At 36.1% G+C, this 19,587-nt stretch overlaps 1 protein-coding gene across 1 annotated transcript in view; it reads right to left on the bottom strand.

The window, feature by feature from the left end:
- The window catches only part of IL1RAPL1 (interleukin 1 receptor accessory protein like 1), a 1,835,933-nt gene that overhangs the window by 86,961 nt on the left and 1,729,385 nt on the right, over positions 1-19,587 (bottom strand). The window contains exon 7 of the mRNA XM_082248500.1: positions 3,866-3,998. Within this exon, the coding sequence (XP_082104626.1) occupies positions 3,866-3,998 (133 nt within the window). The remainder of the gene's footprint in view (positions 1-3,865; positions 3,999-19,587) is intronic.

The following is a 19,587-nucleotide window of genomic DNA, read 5'->3' as shown; positions in this document are numbered from 1 at the left end:
CAATCTGGTAGGTTACATTTAATGATCCATGTTCCATATACAGCTTGTTTGTTTGTTTCTTGGGTAAGTTTCAGGGAATAAGATTTAAAGCTTGTTAAAGGTTATTTCGTCTAAAGCTTTCAATAATCAGTGTATAACATTATTGATATATTTAAAGGGGATAAATAGTATAATATATATTAGTCAACGGGTGAGCTTCATTTAATGTGTAAATAAATTCATGTGGCTCAGGTGGGCCTAAAGAAGGCAAACTAAAAGAAGGCTCATTACGAATTAAATCTTATCTTCTTGTATAGTGATTAATGTAGAAATACTTATCTTTGATTGTGTAAATAAATGCTGTATTATTTTGCAGTAAATTAATTTTTTCTCACATAACTTGCTGCCAGCTACGTCCCTTCCAGAAGCCCTGTTTATGGGTGTTCTTATTATGTAGCTCCAACAGAGCTTTGCTCCTTCTACACTGTCTCTACCCTCTCTGCATTGACTAAGAATCATCTGTTTGTTTTTATAGCGATAGATAATCAATCAAAATTAAAAAGCTATTGATTATCTTATTAGCAGCATGGTCAGACAGCAGTGGAGGGAGGTGGGGCTAGGTTAGTATCTGTAGTACCTATCAAAATGGGACAAAGTGCTACATACAGTATGCCCCCTTGGGTGTGGGGGGGGGGGTGTTAGGAGAAAATGAAGATTCGTTTGTTAAGACTTCTTCTTTAATCTCTATGAGATATGTAAAAACTGTATGTTCTGCATGAGGCAAATAAATCACATGGAAATTGTTTTTTTAAAACATATTTTAACAAGCAAACATTCAATCCTAATTCTTGCAATATTTACAAATAAAGGTAATATACTTAAACTTATGACACTTAAAACTTACATGGTTTATTATTATTTGTTTTATTCAAAATTAATTAAAATATAGACTTGATACATGGCAACTGTAAGTACACGCCCACATTTACCACAACTTCAAAAATAGGACCGCCTTAGTGATTAAACTGGTGAAACATGTCTTCCTTAAACTTCAGATATCTATGGTATTCAGGGTCCTCAGAAAGAAGGTTATAGATGCCTATGATTTGAAATCAATGATTTCACTGTAGGTAAAAAATCCACAAGTGGCATAGATTTTGAACAGTTGCTAATGTGTCAAGAACTAGCAGGTCCAAAAAATTCAACTTTAGGTACTAAAGGGAGTCTCCAAGAAGCCCCAAGTAAAATTAAAATGTTGTATCCTCTGGGTAACTCTTGGAAAAGTTAGTGTCAAAGTGCATGAGAGGTGTGCCAGAGCCTTTGCTATCCAAGAAGAACATTAGAGCAAAACTACAGTTTGTAAGTCAACATACAGGCTAATACCAGGTCTTATAGAACTATAGACCATGGATTGATTAATCAAATATAAAGTTGCTTGGCCACAGAAACAACAAACACGTTTGGTATGAACTGAAAACAGCATTTTGGGAGAAGGACCTGGAGGAAAGTCATCAAGTATTGTACATCAGATCGAACTGTGCTTGATTAGAATGTGAGGCCATAAGTGGAGTTGAATTATCAATAAATAACCGGAAAGGAACATTTTCTTGTGTTTTTGTTCAGGTTTATCACCTGTATATGTAAGCACTGTTTGACTGTTCAAGAATGTTGAGAAAGTCATCAATTTTCATTGGGTGTACTTAATCTTTCACATGACTGTAGCTATTAGCACAGGCATGGTATTGCTCTGTTCAGCTCTTGAAAGCAAAGACATTGTCAGGCACTTCCATATATATATATAGAAAAGCATGTTGTATTACTTGGCCAACAACCAAATACCAATGCTCCCACATGAAGAAAGTCCATAGCCCTATGTAGCATATGAATAGAGTGACTCTTAGCTTACAAGGGCATTTTTACATATTTATAACTACATATATTTTTATTGTATATATTTTCCACCCTTTGGATCACCACTGAAAATGTTTTCACCATATTTTTATGTATTTTATCCAGTGTACTGTACACCTTTTCCTGACGAAGTGGCCCCTAAATGTCAGGAAACGTGTTGATGGCATTTTACCTGTTTTTATAATCAATAAATACCGACCTTCCTGAGAAATCCACTTGGAAGCATCTTTTTAATGAATGGATGCCTCTGCTGACCACACACTGGTTCCATACTGGTTCCACACACTGGTTTTTGCCATGCTTTTTACACACCTACAACTGAATGCTACTCTTAGAAGGATCTCTTTTATGACTTTTTATCCCTCTTTTTCTCATTGTCTCTGCTCATCTAGAGCAATCCTGACTCATCTTAGTGTACATGATAATTTAATGGTACAGTTTATTCCAGCCCCAAAAAATATGCTCTGCTAGCTCTGTTAATCTCAAACACAGCAGAGACCATTATCATATGTTCATCTAAAAGAAAATTTGGATAGCAGTGGCCATAACATGATGTCATTTATTTTAAGTTGTGAAGGAGAACATACTGGAAAGATAAAACACCACATTTTAATAGAGAAAAATGTCCCATGCTGAGGACTTCTCCCCAAGATCTGGAGGGATTATTGTTATGAAAGAACACAGAACAGAAATGGGAATGTTTAAAACCCTCTCTAAGCAAACACCTTAAAAGATATTCCAATTCACAATGTTAAAAAATGCCATATGGAATAAAAGTAGGGTATTAAAATAATAAAAAAAAACAATGGTATCATTTAATGTTAAAATTAATTTAAGAAAATATGTAAAAAAAGGGCATCAAAACTGAAAAAAATGTGAAGCTAATAAAAGTTTTGCGAAATAAAGGAATGTCACCCCCCCCCCAAAAAAAAATATTTTAATATATTAATAGTAAATAGATGAGGTCTGAGCATGAAAGCCCTTTACAAGACAAACCACAGTAGGTGACTAGGGACACATAGAAGGCAAATCTATTAAACACCTTTTTCAGCTCTGTGTATGCAAATGGTGAAGCACAAGTTTATAATGGGGATTAATTTGCTATCGCCTGAAATAAACCACAATGGCTCAAAATGAATATGCTTAAAATAAAGCACTGCTATTTCAAAGCCATTATTTCTAATTTTTTGGAGACTCTGTAATGACTGGCTGGTTACCAATGGATAGCCAATGGTGCCTATTTCTAAAAATAAAAAAAAAGTCTTTAGCAAGTACCTGCAGACTTGTAATTTCAACATCTATAGTCAGGAAGATAGAGTGCTTGCTACATGGCCACATAGTTGTCAAACTACACTGCTTTTTTTATGAGGGAGGAAGCAAAAACATAGACAAATGAGTGAATGCTGCTATATTTGACTTGGTCTTTGCAAAAGCAATTGCACAGTTCCTCACAGACTGCTAACTGGTGTGTCCATAGGCCTAGGAAACTCAGTCTGTAAATAGATACAAACCTTTCTTAAAGACCCTTTTCAGAGTGTAGTGATTAATATGTAATTCATTCAATAGTCTAAGGTTGCTAGTGGTGTATCCAAAGTTCAGTGTTTGGGACCTTCTTTTGAAGTGGATAGGTGAGTGTACCTGTTGCTATGTGCTGCATGAGCAAAGCACACATTCTCTTTAAGTACAGGTTACTTAAATTTTGCTTCAATTCTAAAATGTTGTTCCAAATTTTTTTTTACCTCCCAATTTTCACCTTGGTGTGACGTTCTTGTATTATCTACTTTTCATCATAGGGGATCTGTTCAAACTTACAGCATCTTTGCATACAGAACAAAATGGTGGCTGGAATAACCAATACCTGATTGTAACTACAGAGCATAGCCTTCAAGTAAAAAGCCTTGGACACATCTGTAATTTTTTTAGACGCTAAGATGAATTACATTTAAAAAAAAAAAAAAACTTTTTTTTATATTACCTGATATCACTTTCTCTGACACGCTTTTCATCTAAATCTTCAATAAATTTTTCCCCTTTCATCCAGTAAATTAAAGGGCTTACATCACCGCTATAGCCAAAGAAAGCTTTGCAGGTTAAATTAGCCGAGGTGCCTGTTGGAAAACAGAGAGGAAAAAACAAAATGTATAAAATTGTTCCTTTTTGTAATGTTTTAGAATCCTAGAAAGCAAGCATTGATCACAGTAATGAATTAGATAAATGGACAGTAGCATTTTCCAAGTTGTTGTCTTTACCCTTTATTTGAGCTTTCAACTACTTCCAGCATGAGCGTAAATTAAAGATTAAAGACTCGATTCCACCTACAATAGATAACGTTTGTTTACATCCCTGTTGTCCTGTTTAGTACTGAATAATACATTCTTCTTTCTTTAAAAGGTACCAAGAGACTTAAATGTGCATTGGTTAATTCAAGATAACACAATCCTTCGATCCTTTATTGTTTTAAAAAGGAATGAAAGCAACGAGGCAACAAAACACAGTAAGCCAACGATAGATAGATAGATAGATAGATAGATAGATAGATAGATAGATAGATAGATAGATAGATAGATAGATAGATAGATAGATAGATAGATAGATAGATAGATGCAAATATGGAGAATGCCAAATATACCTTTTTTTTCAAATTAAAAAGAATTTACAAATCTTATGACCTAGTGCACTTGTCAAAGAAGAATGCCAGCCGAAAATGTCAAAATAAAATAAAAAAAAAGAGAACTATGTGGTAAAACTGGGCCAATCACCAAATACCAGGGCAACCACGTGGAGAAAGCCCATAAATATATATATATATATATATATATATATATATATATATATATATATATATATATATATATATATATATACAAATAGAGTTACTCTTGGTTTATAAGACAGATTCATGGTATATTTTAAAGCAGCCCCAACAAGAAATGATGCTCTGTTGCATAGGTTAAAGTGGTTTTAGAGTCACATTTTCTATTTGACTAAAATAAAAGATAAGATATACTCACCTGCTTTGTGTAAGGGTATTGCACATAGCGACCCCTTTCCTCCTCTTCTGGGGTCCCCCGCTGGTACTGTCCAGTCTGCCTTTTTTCCACGTGCCCTCCCGTAGGAAGCTGCTTCCTATGATAGCAAATGTGAGGGCTTGTTACCAAGCCAGTCTGTGTGCATCCATAGACACACACAGCAGGTAGCCACCCATGCCCCACTCCTTCCTCACAGGATTTGACTGACAGCAGCAGAAGCTCCCGCTGCTCTCAGGAAACCCTGTATAAAAGGGGAGAGAAGACCTGCAGATGGGCACAGCTTAGGATCATTGTAGGGCTCAGGTAAGTAAGTTGTATTTATGAGTAAGTTGAATTACCTTTTGGTAATTAAAGTAAAAAACCTTTAGACTTTATATTCATTTTAATCTCATACAAAGAAGAGCTTATTATAAAAGGCCATCTAAAAGAAATCCTGAGTAGCAGTAGCAATAACAGGATCTCATTTATTTTACGTTGCGATTGAGCACAAACTGGAAAGATAAAAACATATCATTTTAATTGAGCAAACTTTCCAATGCTGAGGCTGCTCTCCAAGACTTAGACTGAGAGGGAGTATGTTCATCAAGGAATATGGAACATGAATCAGAATGTTTAAGATCTGCCCTATGCAAACACCCAAAAGACGGGCAGAATTTAAAAGGCTAAAATCAAAACCTATATGGCTAACTTGCAATGTTAAAAAAAATCCATGATGAATAAGAAATAGTGCATCTTGAAAACATAAAAATGAGGGAACTCTTTTATCATTTGAAAATTACAAAGAATTTAACAAAACTTATGAAAAGAAAATCAAGATTGAAAAAATGTAAAATGACCGAAAGGTTGAAAAAGTGTGAAAAACAAAATCTTTAATACTTATACAGTATATAATATATTATATCACGTGTGAGCATTTAGGCCTCTTACAAAATGACACATTTCAAATGAATCACAATGGCTCAAAATTGATAGGGTTCATAAATTTAGTTAAAAAAGGTGAAAAAAAGCACCTTACACAAATGGCCTAAGCCCACATATCCTGAAAGCATCAAGTTCTGTTTTTTCAAAGCTACTGCTTCTAGATTTTAGAAACTCTTTAATGACTGGCTTGATACCAATAGATGGGTATAGAACATATGTGCTACTTTAAAAAGCCTATGAAAATCTATATCAAGTAAGTACAGACCTTTAATTGTAACTTCTATACTCAGGAAGATACTTGAGAGTTTAATAAAGAGTTTTTACTAGAAAATAATATTATAAGTGATGGTCAACATGGATTTGTGAAAGACCAAAGTTATCTAATCTGATTTCTTTTGATGAGGAAGTAAGCAAAAACATAGACAAAGGAGTGAATGTGGATATACAGTACGTATTGGCATGAGTGTAAATGAAAGATTAAAAACTCGATTCCAGTTACAATAGATGATGCTTGTTTACATCCCTGTTGTCCTGTTTTGTACTGAATAATGCATTTCTTCTTTCTTTAAAAGGTACCAAGAGAATTATATGTGCATTGGTTTGTTTAAGATAACACAATTCAACAATCTACTATTGTTTTAAAAAGAAATGAAAGCAGGAAAGCAACAAAACATGGGCAAGCCACCGATAGATAGATAGATAGATAGATAGATAGATAGATAGATAGATAGATAGATAGATAGATAGATAGATAGATAGATAGATAGATAGATAGATAGATAGATAGATAGATAGATAGATAGATAGATAGATAGATAGATAGATAGATAGATAGATAGATAGATAGATAGATAGATAGATAGATAGATAGATAGATAGATAGATAGATAGATAGATAGATAGATAGATAGATAGACTGATGCAAGTATAGAGAATGACATATTTCCTTTTTTTTTTTAATAAAAAGTATTTCCAAATCTTATGGGTAACTGCACTTGTTAAAGCAGAACTTCAGAAAAAAAATAACATGAGGAAAACGGATTACAAAACTGTATTACTGTGTGTCTTTTATATCTGCAAAGAATTCAGTTGTAGGGTAAAAATGAAAATGGACACTACCCCTTTTGCCCTTGTAGGGTGCTTATTAAATGTCCTATTGATATAGGCTCTTTAACTGGCAGGTAGAACCAAAGCATGAATCGAGAGGCCTATTTATATTACATGATTTTTACCAACTATTCTATCTCACCCTTGTTTCTTACTCAGCCTTGCATAACTAAGGGTAATGCAATCTGAACAGTGTACCACAATATTGAAAGTATTTAGAAACTTAGACAAATGCGTGGCTTTAGTAGACTTAGATTTTACTAAACATTTTGCTTCATTACAGAAACCTGATGTTTAGGTCAAGGTTTATAGGGTTGGAAAACATATCCTGTAACTAAATAGAAAAATTGCCTTCAGGACCTCATTTGGAGATAAATAATTAATAATTAATTTTCTGAATGGTCTAAGGTTGTTAGAGGTGCAACTCAATGTTCATTTTTATTCTGTTTATAAATAATTCAGAGTTTGGAATTAAAAGTACCTTTTTATTATTTTCAGATGACACAAGGCTACTATAAGTAATGGAATTAAGTCTAAATCTGATCTTAAAGTGCTGTTTTTGGATAACTACATGGCAAATTAGGTTTATTGGTCATAATTAGGGGTAAGCCAAACTGCAGGGGTTTGATTTAGGCAGGGTTTGGAAGACTTTAAAGATGTCCAGATGCTGAACCTGAACCCCATTGAAATCAAATCTGTCAAATTAAAAATAAAATTTTTGTCTGGTCTAATAGTCAAAAGGTTGTAAAAAAAAAACGGGGTGGGTGGATGGTGGGCACTGCCCTGAGAAGACTACACACGTGCAATTTTTTTATTTTATTAGGCCAGGAGCAGTGTTTTTTTTTTTTAAAGCACTGACATTTACAAGGAAAAATGTTTTTAGATTATCAGCAGCTTTTATTTTTCTTCTGGCCCTTTAAAAAACAAAACCGCACGCAGGCTCCTCCAAAGGTTCCCAAAAATATTAGTAATAGGATTCTGTGGGCATGGGGCTTATGATCATCAGGAAGTTCCCTTAAAAAATAAGGGGTGACCCAAATACCACCCCCACTTGAATTAGTAAGTGGTACATAGTACCTCTACTCATTCACACACAAAAAAATGTAGCCTAGAAGTAAGATAAAAAAAGCTTGTAACAAGTTCTTTATTTATAAAATAAAAATCCTATAAAGAATCCCTCAATTTAAATTCATCATCAATCACAATGTCTGCCACCCGCCGAATCATCCAAATTAAAAACTATCCAGCACAGACGGCAGATCTGGATGGTACTACTGCTGCTCAATGAATGAGCAGTCATGGGCCATACATGGTAAAAGGTGGAGATAGTAGTGATACAATTAGCCAAATATGCTCATGGTCATATTTGGTTAATGCCATTGAGCAAATATGGCAAGGGAATATATTTGGTCAGTGATGCTACTGCTATACCTCCTTTGCTTACATGGCTGGGTTTTCCCAGCCATCTAGCACTGTGCCAGGGGCAGTGACAGTTTCCTAGCTGCTTCCTGATGAACTATTGGCAGTGGTAAGCTGTCATATATAGAAGAGGTGGAAACACCACTTCTATATATTATGATTGGATCATGTCAAACAGGGAGCTGAATGGCATTCATCCGAATGCCCAAACAGCCAAAGTGCTCAGACCTTCAGATTGAACTTAGTAAATGAACGATAAGCAAAAAATCTTAGCATTCTGGTGGAGCATAGACATAATAAAAGTATGCAAAATCAATATGCAGCCTCTAGAGCAAACATGAGGTCTTTGTGTATTAAAGAGGAACCAACTCAAGAGAGAGAGAGAGAGAGAAACAGAATGTTTCTCTGATACAAAACATTATTAAGATCGCTTTGAGAATATTGAGGGCAGCCCTCCTCTCTTCATGGCCAACACAGCTAGAAAGGAGATGGCTTCTTTGACAAATAACAATGTTCTCTGTCTCCAGGCACTTGCCTGAGACAAGCCTGAGGCACTGTCTGTGTAGATGGGGGGATCCTGCAAATTAACGCCATGCCTAAGCTGGCACATAGGAAAACGAGACAAAGTACTATATGCACCCTTTATTCTTTTATTTATTGTCATGTAAAAATACAGCAAGGTTTAGGGTAAAGTAATAAAACATTGATGATTTACTGCAATAACATATTTCCTGGTCCATTATGTCAATTCAATGAGTAAACTTTTTATTTGTTTGTTGTGTACATTTTCTAGCTTCCAAACAGCTAAATACACAGATTGAATGCATACAGGGTGCTGTTTGTTCTGCCAAATTACATTTATTTCTGTCCTTCTATACTTCATATTTGAAGCAGGATACCTGATTCTGGACAAAAAAAGTAGAAGCAGCAGGTTGATGAACTCTCTGAATGAACTCTCTAAATGAAGAATGAATCTCTCTGTCAATCTGCTCTCTCCTCCTGTCGGAATGTTGCCTTGTGAGCACATGAACTGACCCTTGGGCTGCTTCTCCCTTTTCCATTGTTATTCCATTAGATCCACTGTACTATATTAGAGATTGCAAGATGCTGATACCAAGCCAAATTCAGGTACTTACACTGTGTGCATTTACATAAACATATTTAATGATGTATTAATCAAATAAAATTGCATTCATTTTTGTTATTTACATATTTCTGTTTGGAATTCAGTTTTAACTTTCAAACAAAATTCCAAAGTGGTGTTCATTGTTTTTTTTTTAATAATTAATCACCCGTGAAGTGAACTTCATTCAAAACATTCAATACCCTGAGATCCTGTTGATATACAATACTTTTCAGCTAAATAATCCCATAAGAAAATAGGTGAACTTATTTGTATTTTATGCATGTTATTTACCTGTAAAAACCCTGCTTGTGTAGAGAACAAAAAGAGATTGCTGCTTGTCTCTGCCATCTTGAAGGTGATGTCAGCAGCCCCAGCAGGCTCAGAAATGTCTCTCTAATGACGCTCTCTAGTATTCCCTTACACATAAAAATGTTATGTAGGGAGGAAAATAAAGTAATAGAGAACCTTGGTCAACAAAAGAAGTTTGGGGGGGGGGGGTTGGTGCTTGACTATTACGAACCTTAGGCAAAATTACCACCAACCCTGCCACCAGTCCAGGCAAGCATTGAGGGGGGGGGTGTTTGGGGATGGTGGTATTCTTGGCAAGGGAGCCAGGGTCTACAGCTGGGTGCTGTTGTCAGAGCGGATTTTCACCGGGGCAGAGCGATCACACAAACAGACAATACCAGTACAGCCCCAAGATCACAGAGCACAACCTGGCTTTGGGAGAACAGATCAAACACACAGGCCATTCACTCAACCTGGGCACATTCTCCTTCATCCTAAGACATGGTGCCAGCCTCCCCCACTGCCCCAGCTGTCCTCCGACTCCCGGGAACTGATTCGGTGTTGCCCTCTTCAGCTGTTGCGGAGGAGGTCAGGCTGAGCTGCTGCTGACCTCCTCTGCAGCAGCTGAGATGGATCTCCTTCACGGTTGCTGCTTTTTCTGGATTGGCCAGCAGAGAGTCAGTCAGCACTCCAGCCCTGTGAAGGATGGCAGTCTTCAGCCCCTTGTGTTCCCCGGGCTTGCTAGTAGGGAAGTCAGTGGCCGTGGCTGCACCCCCTGGGCAGCAGTTCACCCTAAGCGGCTGCCTAGTTCACCTAGCAGGAACACCCACCTTGCATGCAAAGAGGGAGGGTGCTGTGCTAGAAAACTGACTAGTTACATTTTCTAGCAGATTCAAAGGGTCAATACAAAAGAGCAAAAATAACATATGGAAAGGAAAAGCAGTGCAAGTAAGCATTAAAAATAACTGATTTGTCTGTGCTTTTACCTGCAATTGTTTAAGTTAGTAACAGGGTCTCTTTAAAAGCTTGCACTGCAATCTATGTAGTTGGCCAATAAATGGTATCACCATAGAACTGAACATCTACTAAAGAATGTTTTTACAGTTCGCTTTATAGCTGCATGCAGCTTACCAAATCTAAATAAAGTCTGGCTAATGTGCCAGTTAGCACCAATGTTATAGCCTTTATTAACTTCTGTAGCTACCCCAGATGGTTCACCCAGGTTTACAGTCAGACCCCATGTTTGAGATACATGTTCTAATTTCAGTGATTTGCATAACTACATTTTTTGGCTTGTCCTCTAATCCTGAATGTATCCCTGAATAAGTACACAATGTTTGGATTTTCCAAATATGTTCAAAGCCACTTTTCTCCCGTATGTCAGGAAGCTGTGAGCTTATCTAGAGATTTCTCTAATCCATGTTTTGTTTCCTTGGTAAACTAAACTGAATCACAGAATAAGTAAACTATGACTATATATTACAAGCTTGTTTTCTATACAGTTAATTTAAACTACATTTCCGTAATACATAGAACAACAGGGACCTAAATGTAATTCTGATGGATACTGTGCCAGTCCATCTGGTACTATGATGCTTTGTTATATGTAGCGGTAGAAAGGAGGCCAATTACATATTTTCATATTTTATATGAAAATGGAAATCTCTAGACTACATATGCAGAAATGCGATACACATTTAAAAAAATTTCATTGTGCACACTCTGTGCACAGTTACAGCAACATTTTCTCTGGCAATTGCATCTGGGAACAACATTGGTCCCTAAGTATTGAGATAATGTTCCATTTTGTTCCAGATGAATATGACATTTTTTATGTTGTTTTGTAACTGGTATTTCCAGCTGTGACTTCATTGTGCTTATAGGCCACTAGAGGACATTGTTTGGCTTCAAATAGCCTCTATGAGAGTGAAAAAAAATGTATATATATATATATATATATATATATATATATATATATATATATATATATTTACATATATACTGTATATTATATAGTATATACTGTGTATTTGGAGGAACTGGTAGTTGTAATTAGCAAATATGTGCTTAAGTGAAATGTCATTTTGTATGGGTTTTCTAAATTACATATGCATCATTAGTCATACATGTTAGAATATATTGTAATTGCAAGAGCGTGTCTCTTCATTGGCTGCTCCCTGGTGACATTGGTCTGTTGTTTTTTGCCAAGTATTACTATTCTGGTAATTATTCTCTGATGGCAGTGCATTATTATTATTTTTTTTATAATGCGCAGACACACACATTGTTGCATGTTCCCAGTGTTACAAAAATCAAAAAGTAGACTCTGACCAGGTATGATCTTGTAGTTGTCTACAAATTTTGCTTGCCTTCATAACAATTGTTGATAACCTATAATCACTGTGACAATCTCTTCTGGCAAGTTACAAGTTCATGCTGCTATTATGCCCAGCAATAGAAAAACAAAAGTTTAAAGGGTAACTCCACTTTCAGTATAGCGTATACCATTGAGGCACAAATCATATTGTAATTGAATGTTAGTAAAAATGACCTTTCCTTTTCAATCTGAAGCTGTTGTCATTTTCTGAATTTGCAGTGCAATAGGGCTACCTGGAGGTGTTCTGTACACAGAATGTGTACTGACCACACCCCAGAAACATCATTTTCTTTCCTGCTTGTGTGATTGGCTCAGCAATTTTCACAGAAGTCTGCTTAAAATACAAGTCATAATTCTGGCATCCCCAGCAACAAAAATTTCACTTTTGGTGAGATACTTCCAATAGGAGCATGTCTAAAGGGATAGTAAAATAAAATAACTGCGCTAAACCACAAAAATTCAATCTGTGAGGAATCGAATAAAACAAAGCTGCAGCTACAGTAGGACACACCAAAAGAAATATATAAACAGGTAAAGCTGCGCTAAATGTGATAAACAAATACAGTGAATGATATCACTAAAGATATCAATAAAAATAAAGACAATGTGATATTGAATAATGATGTGCTCATGCAATTAAATAAATAAAGTGACATTCAATTATATCAGAAAAATAAACCACAAAGTCCAATAAATTATATTATATAAATAAAGTCCAAAGATGAGTATAGCAGTGCTCGAAAGCAAACCTCCACTGCTCAGTAATGCTATCACCATCCTGAAAGTGAATCACGCTATTGCGCTTACCAGAAATGCCATATATTCAGGCATATAGAACTCAGAGGGTGAATCAACCAGCTCAACCAGGACCTTTAACACTTCCACTTAGATCAGCAAGATGGCTCCGCTCAGATCAGCCAGATGGTAGACCCCATAACACAGAAATCCGGACAATCCACGATCCAGCAATGTTCATAAAGGAATGATAACCACCATAGTGAAGTACGTATATATAGACATTTATTAAAAAGGTAGAAAACTCACATGTATAAGATCAAAACAGCGCTTATCGGCAGGATCCAAAAAAAAAAAACACACACGGCTGTGTGTTTTTTTTTTTTTATTTATTTTTTTTTTGGATCCTGCCGATAAGCGCTGTTTTGATCTTATACATGTGAGTTTTCTACCTTTTTAATAAATGTCTATTTATACGTACTTCACTATGGTGGTTATCATTCCTTTATGAACATTGCTGGATCGTGGATTGTCTGGATTTTTGTGTTACGGGGCTACCGTCTGGCTGATCTGAGCGGAGCCATCTTGCTGATCTAAGTGGTGGTGTTAAAGGTCCTGGTTGAGCTGGTCGATTCACCCTCTGAGTTCTATATGCCTGAATATATGGCGTTTCTAGTAAGCGCCATAGCGTGATTCACTTTCAGCACAGTGATAGCATTACTGAGCGGTGGAGGTTTGCTTTCGAGCACTGCTATACTCATCTTTGGACTTTATTTATATAATATAATTTATTGGACTTTGTGGTTTATTTTTCTGATATAATTGGATGTCACTTTATTTATTTAATTGCATGAGCACACGATTATTCGATATTACATTGTCTTTATTTTTATTGATATCTTTAGTGATATCATTCACTGTATTTGTTTATCACATTTAGCGCAGCTTTACCTGTTTATATATGTCTAAAGGGATGAAGGCCCAGCAGCTTTCCTCATTAGAGCCCTGTAGCTGCCACAGCTAATAGATCAATATGAAACCACTCCCATTTGACCCACTCAGCACAGAGGAACAAACAATGATTTCTTCAGAATAACAAAAGATAGGAATCTGCAACAAAGTTTGTTAAAATCCTTGTAATGTACAGAAATCACCCAGAGGGGAATGATTTTTTTCTCAAAAAAAGTGGAATTATGCCTTAATGATTAAAGATTGGTTACAAGAGGTGTTAAAGCAGCCTAGAAGATATTTGATCAACTGTGCACTGCTCGTTGTACCAGAAATGCCTGAACTACTCACACCTCCTACAAACTCAATACAATGTATAGCTACACATACTGGGATAGACCTACAAAAAGAATGGACACTGTTCCCTTGGCAAAGTAAATAACCCCTTTAGTAGCTTTGCCCATTTTCTTTTAGGTTTACTGATGTTTGATAAGAATCTGTACAGACACTTACCAGAGTATTACTGAGTTGGGAGAAGCTGACTCCTCCCTCCCCCTCCTTACGCCTAGCTGAGGTTTCTCTGATAAATGTCTGGACAGACACTCACCAGAGGGAGCAGACAGCAGGAAGCTCTGTGTTACTCTGCTGTCTGCACTCCTCACCCCCCCCCCCCCCCACGAGTGATTACATCCTGACAGCTGGACAGAGAGGAGAAGAAAGCAATAGTGGGCTGTGATTGCTTGCTGTATTGCCCCCTGCACAGTAAGCCAGGTGTGGGGTGTCATTATAGACAATTATATATACAAAGGTCCCCGAGACACACTGTGTACATGCTTGTGCACACAAATATACATAGAGCAGCTCAGGGCACTGTGCTATGAGTTATTTATCTGTCCCTATGAGTTTTGTGAAAGGGGTACTCTAGGGAGAAATGGGGAAAGAGGGGGAATAATATTTGATCTGGTTCACTGAGGTTAAAGTATAAAGGGACTACAGATTATTGATTTTACAAAGTGAATGTTTACTTTGCTCAGTATAAAAGCTTATGCCGCGTTTCTTTTAGTCGTACAGTCCTATGCAAAGAATCATTTTCTTTTTTTTAATTTCTCACATACACATTACCAAAAAAATGAGAATTGTTTACAGCATTAGTGTTAGAGCTATGAATGCTGAAAGAGCTAACGCTCACCCCTAGCCCTAAACCCTAACTCTAAACCCTCACCCCTAGCCCTAAACCCTAACTTTAAACCCTAACCCCTAACTCTTACCCCTAGCCCTAAACCCTAACTCTAAACCCTAACCCCTAACCCTTACCCCTAACCCTAAACCCTAACTCTAAACCCTAACCCCTAACCCTTACCCCTAACCCTAACTCTAAAGCCTAACCCTAAACCCTAATCCCCAACTCTTCATTGCATATCTGTGTACACTTATACCAAATAAACATAGCAAATAGTATATGTTTATTTTCTCAATTGCGGTTTAACAATGGGCTTGCTTACAGACCTAATAAAAAGTTGACATGCACATGTTTTATTTGCTGCTGTGATTTCTGTATGATTTCTTAGTAGTTCTAACATATTTGCAATGCACTGGAACAACTTTAACCACTTGCCGACAGCTCCCCTGGGTCCAGCGACGTAGACCTACGTCGATGGACTCCTAGCTGTCTCGGCTGTACACAGCGGGAGCCGAGCCGGAGGAGAAAGTGTGAGAAGATCCGCCCGCTTATGTAAACAAAGCAGGCGGATCTTCTCTGTGACAGACAGGGAGAGATCACAGGATTCAGCATAGCTGAACCTGCGATCTCTGTCACACAACCCCCTCCCCCCACACACATCAGTAAGCATGAGGCATACATTTAACCCCTTGATTACCAACAGTGTTAACCCCTTCCCTGCCAGTGTCATTATTACAGAAACGGTGCATATTTTTAGCACTGATTACTGTAGTAATGTCACTGGTCCCCCCAAAAGTGTAAAAAAATGTCAGTTAGGGGTCCGATCTGTCCGCCGCAATGTCACAGTCCCGCAAAAAAAAATCGCAGATCGCCGCCATTACTAGTAAAAAAAAAAAAACAATAAAAATTACATAAATCTTTCCAGTAGTTACTAAATGCGATAACTTTTGCGCAAACCAATCAAAATATGCTTATTGCGATTTTTTTTTTACCAAAAATATGTAGCAGAAAACAAATTGGCCTAAAATGTTTAAAAATTTTGATTTTTACATTTTTTTTTGGGAATGTTATATATCAGAATGTGAAAAATATTGTTTTTTTAATTCAAAATAGTTGCTCTTTTTTTCAAAAATAAAATATCGCACAGGTGATCAAATACCACCAAAAGAAAGCTCTATTTGTTGATAAAAAAGAACATAAACTTCATTTGGATACAGCATTGCACGACCGCGCAATTGTCAGTTAAAGTAATGCAGTGCCGAATCACAAAATATGGCCTGGTCAAGAAGGGGGTAAAATCTTCCGGTCTTAAAGTGGATAAAAATTCACTCATTGAGAGTTTTTTTGTCAAAGACATGTAGCTAAATACATTTTGGCCTAAATATATGACAAACATTGAATATATTGGATATTTTTTAACAGTAAAAGTAGAAAATGTCAAAACTGTTCGCTCTTTTTTTATTAATATCGCAAAAAATAAAAAGCACAGAGGTGATCAAATACCACCAAAAGAAAGCTCTGTTTATGGGAAAAAAAGGACCTACATTTCATTTGGGTAGAGCATTGCATGACCGCGCAATTGTTAGTTAAAATCTCACAGTGCCATGTTGAAAAAAGTGGCCTGGTCATTGAGCAGCAAAATCTTCCGGGTCTAAAGTGGTTAAAAATGTTCTGGAATGAACAGGATCTTAGGGTTTGGAGTGACACTTGAATTTACATTTTGTTTACAACTTTTTGAAAAATAGGACTTCTGAGCAGCAAGTGTCTCCTTGCTCTAATGCACCAGCCAGTTGTCTTAACACCACAACTGTGCAGTTCCAATGTTACCTCTGCTCAGAGAACCACCCAGATTTTTTTACATATGATGCAGTTTACCTGAGAAAAAAATAATAGTTGATGGTATGGACTGAGATGCATTGGAGCATCGTGACCTTAAGAATAAATACGCTGCAGCCTTGCAGCAGATCAGTTGCACTGGTTTTCAGCATGGTGAGCAATGCCAGTCTGCAGTTGGGTTAAGTGGCCAGATTCCCCTCATCCACACTGAAAGTGCTAAAACTTTTTTAAAAAAGCTTTTCTTTTCTAATGTATAGTTTGGTTAAAACCAAAAATGTATTTAACCCCAACTTGAAATAAATTCTTTCACATTCTTGTGTGCAGTACATTTTCCCTCTTGTACTCCTAATGTAAAAGACAGGGTAATGATGACATTAGACTTTAATAGGATTTTGAAATTAAACTCTGTTAACAATTATAGCAATCTGTTCTAATAACTCTTCCACTTTTTGACCTCTGAAATCAGTACATAACATAATAATCAGGGCTAAGTACTCCTTAGGTCCATTCATTTATAGGAATTACCATACCAATTACTAAACAGACACATGGGATAGCCATTTAGGTGCCAGTTTCAAGATGGCAAACTAGATAATGTAGGATTACCATCTGCACCATTTCACATTGTCAAATGATTCTCTTTTATCATGCACAATATTGTCGAAAGCTGAGTTTGAGCATTACGACAAAAGCATATAATCCAAGTGAAAAGGCTATTATTTGTAGATGGTTAAGATTAACAAGTATAACACACAATGAAAAAAATGGTAATCTATTACAGCACAATCAAAAATTATTAACATGGCAAAAAGTAATAAAAAACACAATTATTCCTATAACAGCTGCTATCTGTAACATAGAAGCTTTAAATGGAAAATGTGCTTTGCCCATGCATGAGTAAATTAGTCTGGAAAGCAGGTGAATCTGTAAAATTCAAGTTGTGTTCATTCTCCTGAATATGTGCATTTATATTTGTACATGGCACAAAGAATCATACAGTTCATCAATCATGATTATCTCTATTCCCAAATAACACAATTCTGTAAAAAAAAAATACAAGCAAATATTCCGGATACAAAAAAAGTGATTAATCAGCAATTCTCCTGGTTTTAGCATCTGGAAACCTCAATAGCTTTTACATTTTCAAAGTAGGTTTGTGCAGGTAGTGGCTTGTGATAAGGATGCGTTTTTTTGTCTGTATGAGGGTATGGGTAAGGAGCAGAACTTCTGCATCACAAGTAGGAATTCTCTCACCCTAATACTAACATAAAATTACAAGGTGAACTAGTTCACTACAGCAAGACCTGGAGCAGGTAGGCTAAGCTTGGCTGAAGAGTGCTCTTAAACTGAACCCATATCCAGATTTTGCACACTAAAATATTTACATATTCTGAACAAGCTGTAAATGCACCTTTGTGGCTATATGCATTGTGGAGAATTTCATCTTTAAATTTGATTTGAATCTCCCCAATCACATATCTAAACAAAGCCTCAAAGTTCTTTCTTTTTCCTTTTAAACGGTTTTTATTGAAGGTAAAAAAAACATGGTACAGCAACATACAGTGAAAATATTAGGTACATGCCGTGATAAAACAAGGCGCTTTTAAATACAAAACTGCAGCATATAACATGCCTCAAAGTTCTTTCATGATAAAGTTATTAACAGTGCTTTTACAATTATAAGCTTTCTCTGTAACATTACTAAGATTGTGTGTATAGAAAAATAAATACAAACAGTTTAAAACATTTCAACAGAAATTGTTTTTTGATTCATCCTCCTGCATGTACCTGGTTTAATGAATAAATTATAATTTTATTGAGCATTAACCTGTAACATGATGATGCTCTAACTGTGTTAAATAAATATTATATTATATTTTATTATATTTAGATTTTTTTTTTGGGAGGGGGGGGATGTTATATAGCAGAATGTGAAAAAATATTTTTTTTTCAGAATTGTTTGTTTATAACACAAAAAAATTAAAATTGCAGAGGTGATCAAATACCACCAAAAGAAAGCTCTATTTGTGGGGAAAAAAAGGACATCAATTTTATTTGGGTACAGTGTCGCACAATTGCACAATTGTCAGTTAAAGTAACGCAATGCCGAATCACAAAAAAATGACCTGATCATTAAGGGGGTAAAACCTTCCAGAGCTGAAGTGGTTAATTCATATTCTAGTTTTAGAGTAGGGTACTGTATGTTTAAAACCACTATCCGTTTATTTTTTGCTGTCCTGAAAATGCAAAAGGTAATGAGAGCTAATCTCTCCATTGTGAACAGAATTCCCATCTTAGAGAGTGGTCATAGCAAACAGATGTCCCATTGAAGGTTTTTTTCTATCACTTCTTGCTCTGGAGATAACCCAAAATTTAGGATCTACCATTGTTTTTTTGTCTCAGTGACAATTGTTTCCAGGACAAATAGAAAGAATAAATGACCTCAGCAGGGAAACATTAACAAAAACACAAGGAGAGTTAACTCTTCCCTACTTTATTAAAAAAAAATAAGTACAGTAAAAGTAAAGTAGAGCTTACTGCTTCTGGACTACTTGTAGCTACTGGTCACACTATTACCTTGGTTTTCAAATGCTCGTTACCACTTTCTATAAGCTATTTCCTATTATAATAACTACATGCAATTATAAAAAATAGTATAAATGCATGTACACTAACAGAATCACTACCTAGTCTTGTGTAATGGCCCAGCAGGATATGCGAATGTATCCAC

The sequence above is a fragment of the Pelophylax lessonae genome, assembly GCF_965119305.1.
Source record: "Pelophylax lessonae genome assembly, chromosome: 2".
NCBI classification, from domain to species: domain Eukaryota; kingdom Metazoa; phylum Chordata; class Amphibia; order Anura; family Ranidae; genus Pelophylax; species Pelophylax lessonae.
The sequence above is the reverse complement of the archived record's forward strand: the minus strand, read 5'-3'. Positions and strand labels throughout refer to the sequence as shown.